Source organism: Mesitornis unicolor, unplaced genomic scaffold (genome assembly GCF_000695765.1).
Source record: "Mesitornis unicolor isolate BGI_N332 unplaced genomic scaffold, ASM69576v1 scaffold1535, whole genome shotgun sequence".
Classification (NCBI taxonomy): domain Eukaryota; kingdom Metazoa; phylum Chordata; class Aves; order Mesitornithiformes; family Mesitornithidae; genus Mesitornis; species Mesitornis unicolor.
The window spans coordinates 13,934-30,233 of record NW_010184588.1 but is presented as its reverse complement, the minus strand read 5'-3'; the positions used below and the strand labels follow the sequence as shown (position 1 = coordinate 30,233).

General features: G+C 36.6%; 1 protein-coding gene across 1 annotated transcript in view; it reads left to right on the top strand.

The window, feature by feature from the left end:
* Positions 1-681: 681 nt before the first annotated feature.
* The window catches only part of LOC104540636 (receptor-type tyrosine-protein phosphatase delta), a gene marked incomplete at both ends in the record, with an annotated part of 28,518 nt that continues 12,899 nt past the window's right edge, over positions 682-16,300 (top strand). The window contains 5 exons of the mRNA XM_010184494.1: positions 682-951; positions 1,646-2,227; positions 11,087-11,220; positions 12,494-12,638; positions 15,924-16,229. Coding sequence (XP_010182796.1) covers positions 682-951; positions 1,646-2,227; positions 11,087-11,220; positions 12,494-12,638; positions 15,924-16,229 — 1,437 coding nt within the window. The remainder of the gene's footprint in view (positions 952-1,645; positions 2,228-11,086; positions 11,221-12,493; positions 12,639-15,923; positions 16,230-16,300) is intronic.

Below are 16,300 nucleotides of genomic sequence, written 5' to 3'. Positions count from 1 at the left end.
ATATATATTTGTATCTGTGTATATTTATATTTTTTTCAATGTTTGTTTCAGTGTTAGTGTGAGGTCTTGAGGCTGCATCTACTTTGAGTCTGAAAGCAAATGAAATTGCATTTTCAATGTACTGTAGGCAATGTGTTACAGGACTGTGATGTGACAATGTGGCCTTGCACATTTATTCACATCAACTGGAAGCACACAGCATTGAAGTTGGTTTTGGTAATCAACTCAAGCATGCTGTTGACTTTCCAGTTTTCTTCTGTGCGTATATATGTGTATGGGCATATAAAATGCATATATATACACATATATATGTGTGCACGTGTGTGTGTGTGCGTGCGTGCGTGTATGTGTGTGCGTGTGCGTGTGTGTGTGTGTGTGTATCGTTTGCATGGTTTTTGTGTATTGTTAGTATGTAGTTAGTTAACTGTGAGGCCCTAATAGGTCTGAATCAGCCTTTGTATGAATGTGCCTAATGATATCTTGAAGTAAATATAGAATAATTCACATTGTGTGCAGACAAAATTCTTGCTTAGTCTTGTATTTCTTTGATACATATTTTCTGGTAGATCAGAATAATACGTTAAAACATTAAATTGTGTCTGTACACTGCATGTAGTCCATATGCAAGACTCAGGGGGTTTTTTTGTATATGTTATTACCTTTTTCTGTGTTTTGTTCTAGTTCGACGAGTCCCACCGAGGTTCTCTATTCCCCCCACCAATCATGAGATCATGCCTGGCGGGAGCGTAAATATCACGTGTGTTGCGGTGGGGTCACCAATGCCTTATGTGAAATGGATGCTAGGAGCAGAAGATTTGACACCTGAGGATGATATGCCAATAGGGAGGAACGTCCTTGAGCTTAATGATGTCAGGCAGTCTGCAAACTATACTTGTGTTGCTATGTCTACCCTTGGTGTGATAGAAGCAATAGCTCAGATAACTGTCAAAGGTATATCCCAATCATATACATTTGGACATAGTTCAATCTTTTCTTTCATTCATTGCCATATTGTGAGCAAATATATTCCACTTAAAGGAGTTAAAGGCCTCTTGCCCTCTTAATATTCCAGCCAATCATCTGCATAAGACAAAACTTAGATTTAGACAGCAATGACACTAATAAATAAGTTAATCATAATTTTCCTTTAATCTCCTGTGTCTAGCTCCCAGCCTTTGTTTCAAATAAATAAAAGATCTTGTAATCTTGCATATACTTGTCAACAGCAGGAACCTTTAAGAACCAGTCATTTGCTTTTTATTGCTGCTGGGCGTCCAAGTATCATATTCACTGAGCAATTGGAAACTAGAGATTCCAAAAATATCTGAAAATTATGTTGCAGTGTCTCTCTATGTCTGTCTATAAGAATCATCTTTTGCATATGTTTACAGGATCTATTATAAAAGTTAGTAATGTTCATTTATATCAAATAAACATTAAACTACAAAATTTGAAGATTTTCTGATAGATTTCTGGAGTAAATCATAATTGCCAAAAGCTTGCTCTGAACAGATCACATCTTCTTTCCATTCCAATCTTCCTGTTTTGTTGTTGTTGTTTGTTTTGGTTTTTAAGCTGTTTATTGTAATAATAAAAACCTACTGTTTCATAGTGCTAAATGTGTTTTTTTGGCATTTGCCTTTAGCCTTACCCAAGCCTCCTGGAATACCTGTGGTGACAGAAAGCACAGCGACAAGTATAACATTGACTTGGGATTCTGGAAACCCTGAGCCAGTTTCTTACTACATAATTCGACACAAACCCAAAAACTCTGAGGAGCAATATAAGGAAATTGATGGGGTAGCCACAACACGCTATAGTGTCGCTGGCCTAAGCCCATATTCAGAGTATGAATTTCGGGTGGTTGCTGTAAATAACATCGGCAGAGGACCACCCAGTGAGCCTGTGTCAACAAGGACTTCAGAGCAAGCCCCTTCAAGTGCACCACGCAATGTACAGGCCCGTATGTTGAGCTCTACCACCATTTTGGTACAGTGGGAAGAACCTGAGGAACCTAATGGACAGATACAAGGTTACAGAGTTTATTACACCATGGACCCCACTCAACATGTCAACAGTTGGATGAAGCACAATGTGGCTGACAGCCATATTACCACTATTGGAAATCTGATACCCCAGAAAACATACTCTGTGAAGGTTCTTGCTTTTACTTCTGTTGGGGATGGACCACTTTCTAGTGACATTCAAGTCATCACTCAAACAGGAGGTAAGCTAGCAAATAACTGAATTTGTGTGAAAAAATTAAATACATGCAGAAATTTTGCGGAAAGAGAATGTGAATTTAAAATATTGAAAAAACTTCCTCTCAAGGATAGTCAATTTATTCAGGCAGCTTTTCTCAATTCCACAGTGCAAGTTATCATTGAAGAGTGGAACTTACCCCCTCACACTTTCATTTCTTTTTTAATCAATCTCAAGAATTTTAAATGAAGTTTAACTGAAATCTTAGGGACAGTTTCATCCTAGAGGTGGCCAAATGCTGTCTCTTCTATTTGACAGTGCTCTGTGCACCAGAAGTGTTTGTCAAGTAGTTCTTCACAGCTTTCTTTGAGGAGTTACCAATGTTGATGGGTTTTGTTTAGGGGATACTGGTTCCCTTATGCTGCATCACTCTAGTGAATTTTTGTTTTGGAAATTTAAAATGCACATATACTGCATGTGTATTCAAATAGCCATTAAAGTTCTGAAAAAATGTAAAACTTGAAAGCATAAAAAAAATACCAGCAAAACTTTGTGTAGGTTCAAGCCAGCAGTTCTGTACACTTTGGATTTATAAATCAAATCCAACCTGCCCCTACAAAGTGCATACCAGAAGGTCACCATTTTCTTCTTTTATGTTTACAGTTAGGTTGTTTTGTTTCTGTATAGAGTTTTAGGTCCATGAATTAGTTTTATTAGCAAAGGAAGAGCAAGTATAGTGAAAGAGAAATTTTATGAAATCAAGAGTGAGAAGCTCTGGTGGAGCTACACTGTACAAAGTGTTTTATTGTAGCAATAAGAAATAAAATGTCCCTTTGTCTAACAGTTTAAAAAACCTGTATGAAGTATTATTACTATAGTCAGTGATTGCCTAGAAATATTATATAATACTACTTGATTTTTTTTAGTACTGGAAAGTTTCCTGTTGAAGAATTTAGCAACCCTCAAATTCTTAAAGAAAAGTATCTCTGAAGTCTACCTGAAGACAGTTATGTTTCATCCACTTTTTACTTCTGTGTTTTACCAATACGGATTTAATAAAGAACAGAAATTGAGGTATTGTCCTGGAAAGTGTTATGTTACATAGAGGTCTAGGTGTTACCTTTTGCAGTATCTCAGCTGAGAAGTTACTAAATTAACTTTTTTAGACCTTGTAGAGACACATTGAAATGTGTCTGTGCACATGCAAATGAAAATATGTACATTATAGTTTATTTTAGCAATTATAACTCTTTTCAGGGACTAATTTTTATATTATTGACATCTGACTTCTTTTTGAATCCATGTGGAAAAAGCTTTTAAAAAAGAAGGTTTAGTGAGATTCTCATCTGTATTTTCACTTGCAACCATAAGCCTTTTAGATTAGCAAGAGTTTGTCAGTGGCTTCACTGGAGAAGTGTGAAGCAATTAAAATAATGACTACTGAGGCTCAGCTGGACCAGCCCAAGTTGCATTACTTGTTGAGGTCACTTCAGAAAAGCTCTGTTTATTAAAACATGTATAGAGCTTGCCATTAAATGTGCCCATCTGTTTCCAATTATGTTTGCAATATGAAGAAATTATGACAACATTAACAGTGCAGAAGGGTTCTCAGTACATGTTTTCAAATTTGGAACAGAGTTGACTTGACATTGTTTATTTGTGACTATGTTAAAAAGCAAAAGAAAACCAGAAATGTGATGTAAACGTGACATTTTTAAGCACTGTTACCTTTTGCTTGAAATATGAACATTTTAATTCATAAAACAGACAAAAATAGCTAAGAAAGTCTAGCGCAGTTCTCCAGTTCGTGGTATGTTTAAAAACTAAGATTCTCCCATTTTTCTACCCAGCAGTTTCTCTTCAGTGAAGATTGCAGACTAAAATGCCCTCATTGCCCTTCTCTTCCAGATTTGCTCTAATCTAAATCTGAATATGATTGTTTTGGTTTAAGACTCTCTCAGGCTAAAACTTCTCCTAACAAATATAGTGAATAATAAAGTCCATTTAAAAACAGCGGAAATGGATTTAATGGAAACATATTGAAAAGAGTAAAAATAGGAATGGAGTGGTGATTACGTTTGTTTTTTTGTTTTTTTTTTAACAAATAAGCCTATCATTGTTAATATGTATGTTAACCCTTATGCTTTGAGAATATTAGAGTACAGATGTAACAAAATTGATTGACAGCTGTGACTTACAGGCTCTGTTAGCTTGGTTACCTTCAGAGCTTTCTTCCTTTATGTATATTCTGATCTTTTGAGAGAGATCATGAAAAAATGAATAATTTCTGTTAAAAAAAACCTGTTTACAAGAATATTTGCTTTCTTAGTACAGCTGAATTTTTCTTTTAAATGGCTGTATGAGTAGCTTCTCACTTTGCAGGTCCGCTGAAACTGCTGATACTAAAAATTAGGTTTCTGATTAAAATATTAACTAGGAACATGTAGTTTGAGGGGAATGGAAGACTTTTTCACACAATCAAACATTAAAAATTTTGAAGCTCGGTTTTGTGTTTCAGTATTCTGCTTAAGCATTTTAAGAGAAAGCCATGTCCTATTGCCCAGTTGTTTTGAGTAGTGGGGTATTTTTTCCTGTAAAAAGACACCATTATTAAGATATTATCTAGTCAAAAAACAGCTGTAGAGCCTTTTGAATGAGGGAAGATCAATTCCTATAGTTCCTTTCCTAAGAAAGTCCTTTTGCATTTTGGGTCAAGGGATTTGATTCTACTGAGGATGGGGTCAGGATCAGTGTATTATTCAGGTGAATTGACTTAGAAATGTTGATATAAGCTTTAGTGTGATACTTCTTATCCTTTTGCCTTACTTCACTAGAAAACAAAAGCAATGTTGGTTTTGTTGTTTTTGTTTTTCTCTACTTAGCTTCTTAGGACACATTTCTTATGTATCTTCTCATATTTTCTTTCTTTGCTTAAACTAGTCAGAAGTACATATACTCTCAGAGCAACATACTTTAACCTGTGTCTACCAGGAAAATTCTTGAGCTGTAAACTGAATGTCTGGGTTTGGTTTTAGTTTTGTTTTGTTTTGCTTTAATTTAATGTGCAAAGACAGAATAGCTACTGAAGGATTTCAGAGAATCCTGGTTTTTATTCTGACTTTAGTAGAAAGAAGAGAGAGTGAAAGATACACAAGGTCTATTAGATAGTAGATTACTAGAGAAAGAGAGAAGAAACAATTTGAGAAATTAATCTGCACCTGTAAACAAATGCTTCTTTAAACAAGAACTTACAATATAAAACACATTGTTAATTTTAAACCAAGGATTGGCAATGGTTTGAAGACCAAGGATTATTACAGTTATAAAAGTCTAATCTTTTGAACATATGAAGGAAGGACAATAATGTGAAGGTCAAGTATCTGCTTGCAGAGCACATAAATACAGTCTTAGCTTAAGGGAAATGAGTTAATGGTTCTGGAGTTCTTACTGCAAAAGAAGATTAGGAATTCAGAGGAAGAGATTGTAGCATGGGAATACAATTCTGTGATGTAGCAAGCTAGCTGCTTTGCCAGACATTTAAAATCTTTTCGTGCACATATGAATGGAGAAACCTCATGTCTCTGAAACTCTGCAGTACTAGTCTCCTAGTGAAGCATTTCATGAAAGTGGACTTCTACAAGGGAAGGGTTGAAGCATGGAAGTGGAAAGTCAACCATGATGCAAAGAAACAGGTGGAAGGAGAGCAATTTGGAGCTGAAGTGGGGTGCAGGATGTTTGTTAAGCAGCAGTTTTCATCTTAAGGAATGTTTCTGGTCAGATAGGAAAGAATATTTCAACTTTTGAATAACCTCCCTACTCCTAAAGCACGGTTAACTTCTGTTAAGTACCCCAGCCCCATGAAGTGTTTACTTCATTTAAATTATAACACAATGAGCTCAATATTAAGGATTTTACCCTCACACAATGATTTTTCTAACTTTTAGTCTCCCTCTCTTCCTTTAGTTTAGAACACAAAATAGGGTATGGATATGGGATTTTTTCTTTTTTAAAACTGATTTTTTTCTAGTCCAGATTTCTGATTTTTGCAAATATATGAATGAGCACATTAATTTTGTCACTGAACTTAATTAAGTAGGGAAGATTGTAGCTTGAAATAATTTTAAGACAATTCTACTGCTACAGTCTAGAAGTAAAGTGTAGACAGAATTACTCTTAAGAATAATTCTTCTCTCCACTATGTTCTCTAGCTATTCAGACGAGACTATGTGGATTCTATCTTAAGACTGACTAACATGTTTAGTTTATTCTCTATACTCCAATGTTAGTTATGAATATTATTTTAAATTAATTTATGGATTTCTGATTATTTTTCACAAAACATGCTATGCTTTTTGGGCATTTGGACATTTGGAAATTGGAAGTTAATTATTTTGAATAATGTAGTTCTGAGTTCAATACTGCAGAACTGCAAGCCTCAACTATCTTCAGACTCATTTGAAGAAGTTATTTTTGTTGTAGCAGAAAGACTGAAGGAAATCAGGATGAACATATAGTTATTACAGTACCTGTTATATTTTATAGTATTCCATGAGAATCTGGTATTTCAAAATGTACTAGTACTATTTTACAAAACAAAAACTACAGAGTTTTCTCTGGGTATGGATTTCACTGTAGCAATGTCTTGGGGCCCGTTTTATCCTGGAGATAATATTCTCTTTCCAGCATCATTTGCAAAGCCAGCACAGCCCTGGAGTATTTTTTGGGTTACCTCAGCCAGCTGAGGGGCTGTGTAGGGAGCTAAAGTGCCTTTACAATTTGAGATCCCATTTTATGATTCTGTTCTGACACTTGAATCAGCAACGGACATAGAACCACATATGTAGGACGAGGCCCAGCAATCTGTGTTTGTTTCTGGCTATCCAGCAAAAGACATGGGGGACTGGGCAGGCAAAGATGTAGAACCTGGTGTGGAGTTTTGAGAATAATAATTTTGGACCTTGTTATTATTTTTATCATTGCATTTTTGTGTTTCATCATGTTTACTACGTAAGTTTTGTCATGTTTAGAAGCAAGAAAGAAGAGGTATACTCCATGTACAGGAAAGGTATGGGTTTTAATGTACATTTGTAGAACACATTGACCTCAAAGCAGAAAAGACAGAATAAACAATACTGACAGAACACTTATGCAAAAAGATCCTAATTGGTGAGCTGACCATGTACAGCATCAATATGGAAGTTAGATTTGATCTGCACTTCACCAAGAGAATAAAGTCCACTTACATAGATTTTTCCATCCTCCCTTGGTTTTTTCCACCTCTGAAGGAGACCAGTTCCATCTGTCAGCTCCTCCAGTTTGGCGTAGTTCCCATGTGCCACTGAAGAATTTTTTGAGCAGATGTTGTGTGTTCTAGGCATAAATCCTAAATAGTTTAAAAGTTACTCTTCCTGTTTCTTATCTGGTACTCTGTCTTAAGCCTTGGGTTTCCTACCAGAGTTTATCAGCAATACAGTTTGTTTAGTTTCTCTTATTTTGTTCTTATGTGCTTTCTTCTCCATCTTCTCTTTTTGGAGTGATGCAGATTTCCCTGTCGCCTCTTCCTTCTTTCACTGTTTTCAGCTTCAGAGTTGCCTAACTGTGGTTTAGAAATGTGAGGGGAGACCAGATTTTGCAGCAAGATACTATTTTGACAAACAGCATTTGGGAAAGTGCAACTGTCAACTTGTCTTGTAAAATGATAGAGAATTGCAGACCTAAAACCATAAAGGGTTTTGAAAGGAATACTTGGATACTGAGGGTCTTAAAGTGTGCAGAGAGACAGGAAGTACCCTTCATTCTCCTTCTGCTGCTATGTTTATCATAATGGATGGTACCAGCCTTCATACGGGTCACTTAACTGGTTATGTATTATTACTACCTGGCTGTGTTCTACAGTTCATGGATCCATACGGTAAACATAGATCACAGGCATCACAGGATGATTTAGGCTGGCAGGGTGATCTTCTGGGGAGCCCCTGCCCCAGCCCGTACCCAGAGCAAACTCAGCTGTGGGTCAGACCGGACTGCTCAGGGCTTCACCCAGTTGAGGCATAAAACCCCGCCAAGGCTGGTTGTGGTCCAGCCTCCCTGGGCTTCATAAATGGACTGTCGTCATGGGGAGAAGGCTTTTCCTTACCTCCAGCTTGAGCCTTTCCCATTTAAGCTGTGCTACTGCCTCTCACCCTTCTGCCACACACTGCTGTGAAGAGCCTGGCTGCATCTCCTCCATTCCTTCAGTGCCAGGGATGCTGCTGGGTGCGGCCAAAGCCATCCCTTCTCCCAGTTGAACCAGCACCCAGTCCTTCAGCCTCTCTTTGCAGGGCAAGAACAAGGGCTTCAGCCCAGAGCCACTTTGATGAGGCTCAAAACTAGATGCGGTACCCAGATATGATCTGACAGGCACTGAGCAGAGGGGACAGTCCCTGCCCTCCATTGGCTCTCAGGACCATCTCCTGCTCAGACCACCCCAGGCATGGCTTGCCCTTGTTGCTGTCTGGGCCCTGGGGGGGGGGGCCATGCTCAGTTCACTGACGGCCAGGGCACAGGACCATCCCCAGCAGCTGCTCCCTGGCCCCATCAGCCCCAGCCTGCATCCCTGCAGGGCTCTGCCTTCCTGGGAAATGGTTTTCTGTACTTTATGGGAGCCTGTTCCTCCCAGCTCTTCAGCTCCCTTTTTACGGCAACCTGACCCTCGAGTGTGTCAGCTGGTCCTCCCCAACTTGATGGCATCTGCAAACCTGGAGTGTGTGCCCTCCATCTCTGATACAGATGTCAAACACAAGTTGGATAGCATGGCACAGATAGCATAAGCTGCTGTTTGACCTTCCATGATGAGTCAAAGTTGATTTTGTAACTCCAACCCTACTGCTCAATTACTTTGCTGAAATAATTTTTTCCCTATTTTTTTATATAAATGTTGAAGCAAATATTTTTTTTTCCACAGGTGAGTTTTACCAGTTTTTGTCTTTTTGTCAGATGAAGCAAACAAAATGCCTACAGCCAGGTACCCACATGAGTTTCCCGAGATACATTTGAAACAACCTGTAGCAAAATAAACACTGCCAAATAGCTGCCTAGATACCAGATTTTATTATTCAGTTTTGGCAAGCCTGCATTGGGGCTCCATATCTACTTAAAGTCATGTTCAACAGGAGGCAAATCTGCAGCTGTTGTCTGATTAATATTCAGGAGCGTTTTGAAGTGGTTAACCTAAGAAGTTATAATGTTCACCTAGTAAATGCATTTATACAGGAATGCTATAGATTTGCCAAGTTAAAGTTTTATCCAGTGGTATTTCAGAATCTGTTTAAAATTTAGGAATTATCCAGTTATCTCACTCTCTCCCTCTTAATTTCAAATCCATTCAATTTTAAAAAGATAAAATTAGAAGTATTTCTGTCATAAGTACTTAGTTGATATCTTCTGTAATTGGTCCCTGTGGTTCATGATCTTTTCTCTTTTGCACTTTGCAATACCCACAAAGTGGTCTCTGTTTACACCAGACATCTTTTAGAAAAATAGCTAAATACTCTTATCCTTTTTTTGTTTTGTCCTATTTCTGATAAAAAATAAGTGAATGGTAGGGACTTGCAACCTCCACACAGAAGCTTGAATATGCACCTCATGTTGACAGGTTATCTGTCTGTTTAAAGGTTAGATGTCAAACCTGCAGCAGTGTAGATGAGGGCAGTGTTATCCTCAGAGAGACATTCTATAGAAGTCTGGAGAAGATAAAGGTTACAATCACATACTGTTTTTACTGTTTGGTCCGTGATGTTTTTAAGTCTTTTGCTGTGCGAAAGAACATACTGGTATTGTTATAATAAAATTCTACCCCAAAAGATGATTGTGAAACAGTCTTTATTGTCACATCCCACTTATCACACCTGTTCTTGGTATGTCCTAAGAAGTACAACTCATAATTTGTCTTAAAAAATAAGAGCACGCCACATTTTACTCTTGAAAAGCTAGAAGTGCTGTAGAAGACTATTTCATGCCTTATCAACAGCATTATTAACTGAAAGTAATGGTTTAGAACTTGGGTGTCAAAATGATTGTGTACTTTCCAATGACAGGGTTATATTTTGCTGTCTTTTCCCAGTCAACCTTTGTTTGCCATAGATGTGCAGAAGTAAATGAGGGTAGCATTTAGTCTTGATAATTTCTGTGACCATTACACAAGATGTAACAGCAGGGAACCTTCTTGACTACTGGAATCAAAGTTGCATTTTTAGTTCTTGTGATTAGAAAGTGTTGCTAGAAATTCAGCTGTATTGGTGAAAATACCAGAAAATAGAAATATGCCACTTAAAGAGAACATTACTGAAGATCTCTTCAGTAGGTTATAACTTCTTCAGGTTGCAAAAGCATTGAATACTTAGGTGTCTTCTTAAAAAGCAGGATGTATTTAGTTAGTTATGAGCTGAACAAACCGTTTTCAGATTTGGAAATACATGTAGTGGTTTTAACACTTTATTTTTTACTATTCCAGCCAATCTTAAGTAATACTAGCATTTCCCCATATACACACACATACATATATGAATGTATATATTTGCCATTTCACATACAGGTTATTAGAGTCCTGGTATTCATCGCCAAGTTTCTGTTCAATTGCATTTCAGTTCTGTGTGCATTATTTACACTGCAAAGCATTTATTTGAAGTCCTTGATAATTTGTAATGTGTGAATTAAAAATATCATTATTTTTTTCTGACCTCAGATTAATTTATTTCATAGTACAGTTAATCCATTTGTTTAAGCTCAGTAAGTTTAATAAAAGTAATATTCTGTGAAATGTTCAGATCATAGTTTAAAAGGTTTGAAAGATAAGTGTTGAACTACCCAAATAAACAGTTGGAAACACTGCTGAACTTTTCTTTAGTGCCTGGTCAGCCACTGAACTTCAAAGCAGAACCTGAGTCTGAAACGAGCATATTACTTTCCTGGACACCTCCACGCTCTGATACCATTTCCAGCTATGAACTGGTTTACAAAGATGGAGAGCATGGGGAGGAGGTAAGTAAAAAGGCTGTACATCTTTTAAATACTAGTTGCAGAGTCAGACATAAAATGCTGTGATGGTTTAGAACTGATGAACTTTTAACTTTCTTTAGTACCAATGTCTTGATGTTTAACAGTTTGTTAAATCCAGCAGTAAGCCTAATGATAGACTGAGAGTGTGTAAACGGTAGCAAAGGTGATGAAATTTGCTATTATTCACAATGAGTCATCGGCAGAAGTTTCATCCAGTTTCAAAAATTGATTGTGTCTCTATGAGCCTTCACCTCTACAAAGGCTTGGAAGCAGATGAGTTTTGGGGCATATTATGGACCCATTAAGATTTTTTGCACTTACACCTGGACTTTGATGTCTGTTTGAAGTCTCAGAGAAGTTTTGTTTCTCTTTGCTACCATGTAAGAGATTTCTCCAGCTTGTCTAATCTTTCAGTAATATATGAGAAGAAAATATGTGGGTTAAGATAAAAACCTTCTATGGACCTTTTCTGCACCATTATTTCTTAAAGAATTTTCAGTTTGAGTGTGGTATTAGTGCCATAGACTTTAGAATAAACTTATTCTGGTACAGAGACAATGTGATAATACCAGGTGTCCCAGATGAAAGAAAGAAGCCAACAGTCTCACAAGGCTACAGGAAAGTATCAGCCTCATTGATTTCTCCTCCATCTACTCATTGCTGATGCTTCAGCTGAGTTTATGTTATGGTCGTGTCACACATAAACTGTGAATGCATAAGCTTATGTTGTGGATGGGGGCCAGATCCATATTTCACCTCCAAATAGGATGCAGGCTCCTACTTAATAAGTTACCCTTTGAAAGAACTTGCTTCTCAACCATTTGAACACAAATTTAACTACAAGATTAAACCCAAAGTTACTCACATATTAAAACCGTGTAGTTCACAGTCAAAAGAGGTAGCTATAACTATAGGTAAGGCTTTGTTCCTGTGTTATTGCCTGAAAAGCCTTTTGTACTTTCTACACAGCTATTAATTCCTCAAACAGTAAAACAATATTTCTGGCTCTGAGTTATACCCAATAAGCTGTTGACTTCAAAAATTATTGTTCCTTAATGTGTGTTTGTCAAAAGTAATGTATTCATTTTTGTTTTGATTTAGTTTGCTTTTGTTCTGATTTATGTTCTTGGTTTATTTTTTTCTCAGTGAGAAATTTTATAATCATAAAGTATAAAATTATTTCTTCTATAAACAACACATGGAATTCAGAGTCTCTGAATATTAATCGAGGTATCCTCTTATTACCTACCTTTAGCAATGGGTTTCCACTGAACCTACTACATCTTATCGCCTGCAAGGCTTAAGGCCAAACAGCTTGTACTTATTTCGTCTAGCTGCTCGTTCTCCTCAAGGCCTGGGTGCTTCAACAGCAGAAATCTCAGCGAGAACCATGCAGTCAAGTAGGTGTCTTTCCTTGCTAACTTTCTTCCCTGGTCTTGTGTTTCTCAAAGAGATTAATCTCAGTAGCCCACAGAGGCAACCACAGAGGAAAAAAGCAAAATGATAAAAATACAGCATTCATGGTGCTTAATACAGCAAAAGAATGCTTAAGATATGTATTTTTCTAGGTGTATTGTGATCAGCTTTATATGTGAGTGGCTCCTACGTAGTTTCGGAAAAAACTCTATAAACCAATGTCTAAGGAGACAATATTATGCTGTAATAACAATATTTTATTTTCTGTTATAATAGGATAAAATGCTTCATTATGATACAGATGTACATTAATAACAGTCCTTCACCTGTAAAATTCCACCTGCCCCATCTGCAGATTTCCTTCCTCGGTGGTTCCTGCAGCATCTCCCTGAAATACAGAAAATTTGCAGATTGAATATTTCAGACTGTACTAAAACTTTCATAAAGTGGATGCTTATGGAAACAATGCCATGAAATGCCATTTGTCTGCAAATGAGATGCAAAAATTTGTCAGGAATTTATGTATGTATTTTAAAAAATTTAAATTAAGACTTAATTAAAATGATCAGATATTCAAGGATGATGTCCACAAGTGCCGCTCCTCCCTGATAAGCTATGCTTTCCTGACAGTTTGCATTACATTGTGTCATTTGAAAGCTTAGTGCAATTCTGTTTGTACTTATTTTACATTAAATAGCCTTTATTTTAATTTAAATGGCCTTTTCTTAAAGTAATATAATTCAAAGCAGAAAATTCATATTTTCAATTGACGTGAGGCTTTTTAATTTGCAGTCATAACAGACGTGATTACAGTATCATTCTTTGTTAGTGTTATATATTTATAGTAATTAGTGTGACTGGAGATAGCAGTGCTGCAGACCTTTTACAAAAGCTAAATGTTGTCGTGAAGCACTTCTAAAGTATTTGGAATAAGCATAAAATATGATTGTATAACACAAGGCTAGTTTTAAAAATAGTGGCAAGGCCCCTTTAAATGTTAGTATTCCAGAATCAATAATTTGATCAAGAAAAGTTTATTTATTGTGGGAGCCACTTCAGCTATTCAGAATGATCATTCTCTTATTTGAGTGAGGATTGCTTAGACTACATACAAAATAAACATTTAAGGGCCAAGGTTGCATGTTCCATATATAAGCACATTGCCATTTTTTTTCCCTTCGTGAATACAAGAGCATGTTACATTTTTGTCAGCCTTATGTCTTCAACTAGTAGGAAACTGCAGTTGATTTCAATAGGCAGACACTGGTTACTTGCTGAAAAGACTGCAAAATCTTTACTGCAAAGATAGTGTATTTTAACTAAAAATTATATATATTAATATAGCTGGTTACACAAGTAGCCTACAGGTTATCCTTAGTTACATAAATGTAATATTTTGCATTTTCAGAGTATAGTGGATTAAAAATTAATAAACCTCTTTGAGTTTATTAGCAATATTCACCAGAATACACTATTGCCTTTCATATTGGTTTCAGAGAAAGATGCTACAGGGATTTATTTCTTTACATACAAGAACCTTAAGGGACATTTTACTTGTATTTTACTTCCTGCACAAGTCAATGGTAGAAGGGGACTCAACATGTTTTGAGTACTTGGTTACTAAATTAGCCTGAAACAAAACCCCAGATGTCATCATTCTCATCTGTCCCCCCCATCCACCTCTTCTAGCAAGTTGAAGTGCTAGTACATTCCCTCCTGTTTTCCCTTTAGAAGAACAGTGTATCATACGGAGTAAAAAGCCACTGATCCTTGTAGAAGAGCAGTAGGGAACTGAAGGATACATGTGTAAATGCAATAAGTCGCAGCAGGGTCCTAGGCCTTCTCTGTTGATTTAATTTTGTTTGATGTGCCTAGTATAAGTACCAGAAATCCATTTGTTTCTTTTTTTTCCCTGAAGAAGTGGGAAGAAAATAGTATACAAGAAAAAAGGCATCATAAAGATACTGCACCCAAAATTTATGTTGTCCTTGCAAGAGAGAAAGCAGAAATAAAAGTCTACATCCACTACTTCTGCAACAGAATTTGAACTGTGGCTCCTTTTTTGGTGCTCTGAATGATCTCAGTTAGTAAGCATAGACTTTGCTCAGTCAAAGTGCATTTAAGCACATAAATGCATACCTAACTTTCAGTACTTGAATTCCCTCACTGAAAGCAATGGAATGACATACATGCTTAAATGCTCTGGAGCCCGGAAAAGGTAAATATGCCAACAGACTTCTTGGAGTATAAATCAGTAAAGGTGAGCGTTTTTGCTCTGGGAGATTGGTGCTGGTGACAAAAGATGAAACAAAGTCAGAATCTCCCACCATTCTGATATCCTGAGCTTGTGATCTCTTTTTGTAAAATTAATACCTGCTTTCTTGACACGTCGTTTGGGGGTAGATTTTTTTTTTTTCCTATAGAACTTACCTACATTACTGGTAGGATTTAATTCTTTGCTAGCAAAGGTGTCTCCAAGAGGAGTTAAAAAAAATAAAACTGACAGCTGATCTAGGGTAAGTACAAGTTACAGTCAGAATCAACAAGCCTGTCACTTTTTCCTGGTAGGTAAATCTTTGACTAAGACTTTCTTCTTCTATTGACTGCATGCTCCTAGTATGTTGACTACAATAAATATTTCAGTAAATGCTTTCCATTTAAACATAATTTGCAGTTGACTTGTGCCAGGCAGACTCAGTTATAAAAAAACTTGGAAAAATAATAATTTATGAGAGTGGGGAGGCTACAAAAATGGTAATTTGTAGAGTAATTTCTAGCAATTATTGCAAGTTTTTAGGAATTCTGTAAGAATTTTTTTTTCTCAAAGAAAGTAAATCCACTTGAAGGGGATATGTCCAAATTTGTAAGTAAATACATATCACATGTCATTCAAAATACTACAGCTTGCACTAATTGTGATAATTATAAAGATAGTCAGTAGTCATAGAAGTGTCACGTTTTTGTTTTATTTCAAGAAGGATTTTAATTAAAGGTAGGTAATATTATTTTGAGGTTTCATTTTCATATATTTCCCCTACATCCTTTTTCACCATTTAGTTGGTCTATTCATTTTCAGTTTCCTCATGTTAATAAGCCAAGGTATATATGATTATCTGACATTTTGCCTTTTTAAGTTTCTGCTTTTTTTAGTTCATTTTTTATTTTCATTCTGTTGTCTTTTATTTATTTTTATTTTTTCTTTTGTTCATTTTTTTCAATCACTCCTATCCTTTCACTCAAATCCTCCTTTAACCCACTACTGAAATTAGAGCCATCAGCTCCTCCTCAAGACATTAGTTGCACAAGCCCCAGCTCCACTAGCATTTTGGTAAGTTGGAAACCTCCACCAGTGGAAAAACAGAATGGCATTATCACTGAATACTCCATCAAGTACATTGGGATTGATGGAGAAGATGTCACACCCCATGAAATTTTGGGAATTTCCTCGGACAGTACCCAATACCTTTTGGAACAGCTGGAAAAATGGACTGAGTACCGGATCTCTGTGACTGCCCACACTGATGTTGGACCTGGCCCAGAAAGCTTAGCAGTATTGATTCGGACAGATGAAGATGGTATGTTGCCTCCACTACATCAGTTTGCGCATCTATGACTCTCTGTCGATCTGCTGTCTTTTGCATAGCCT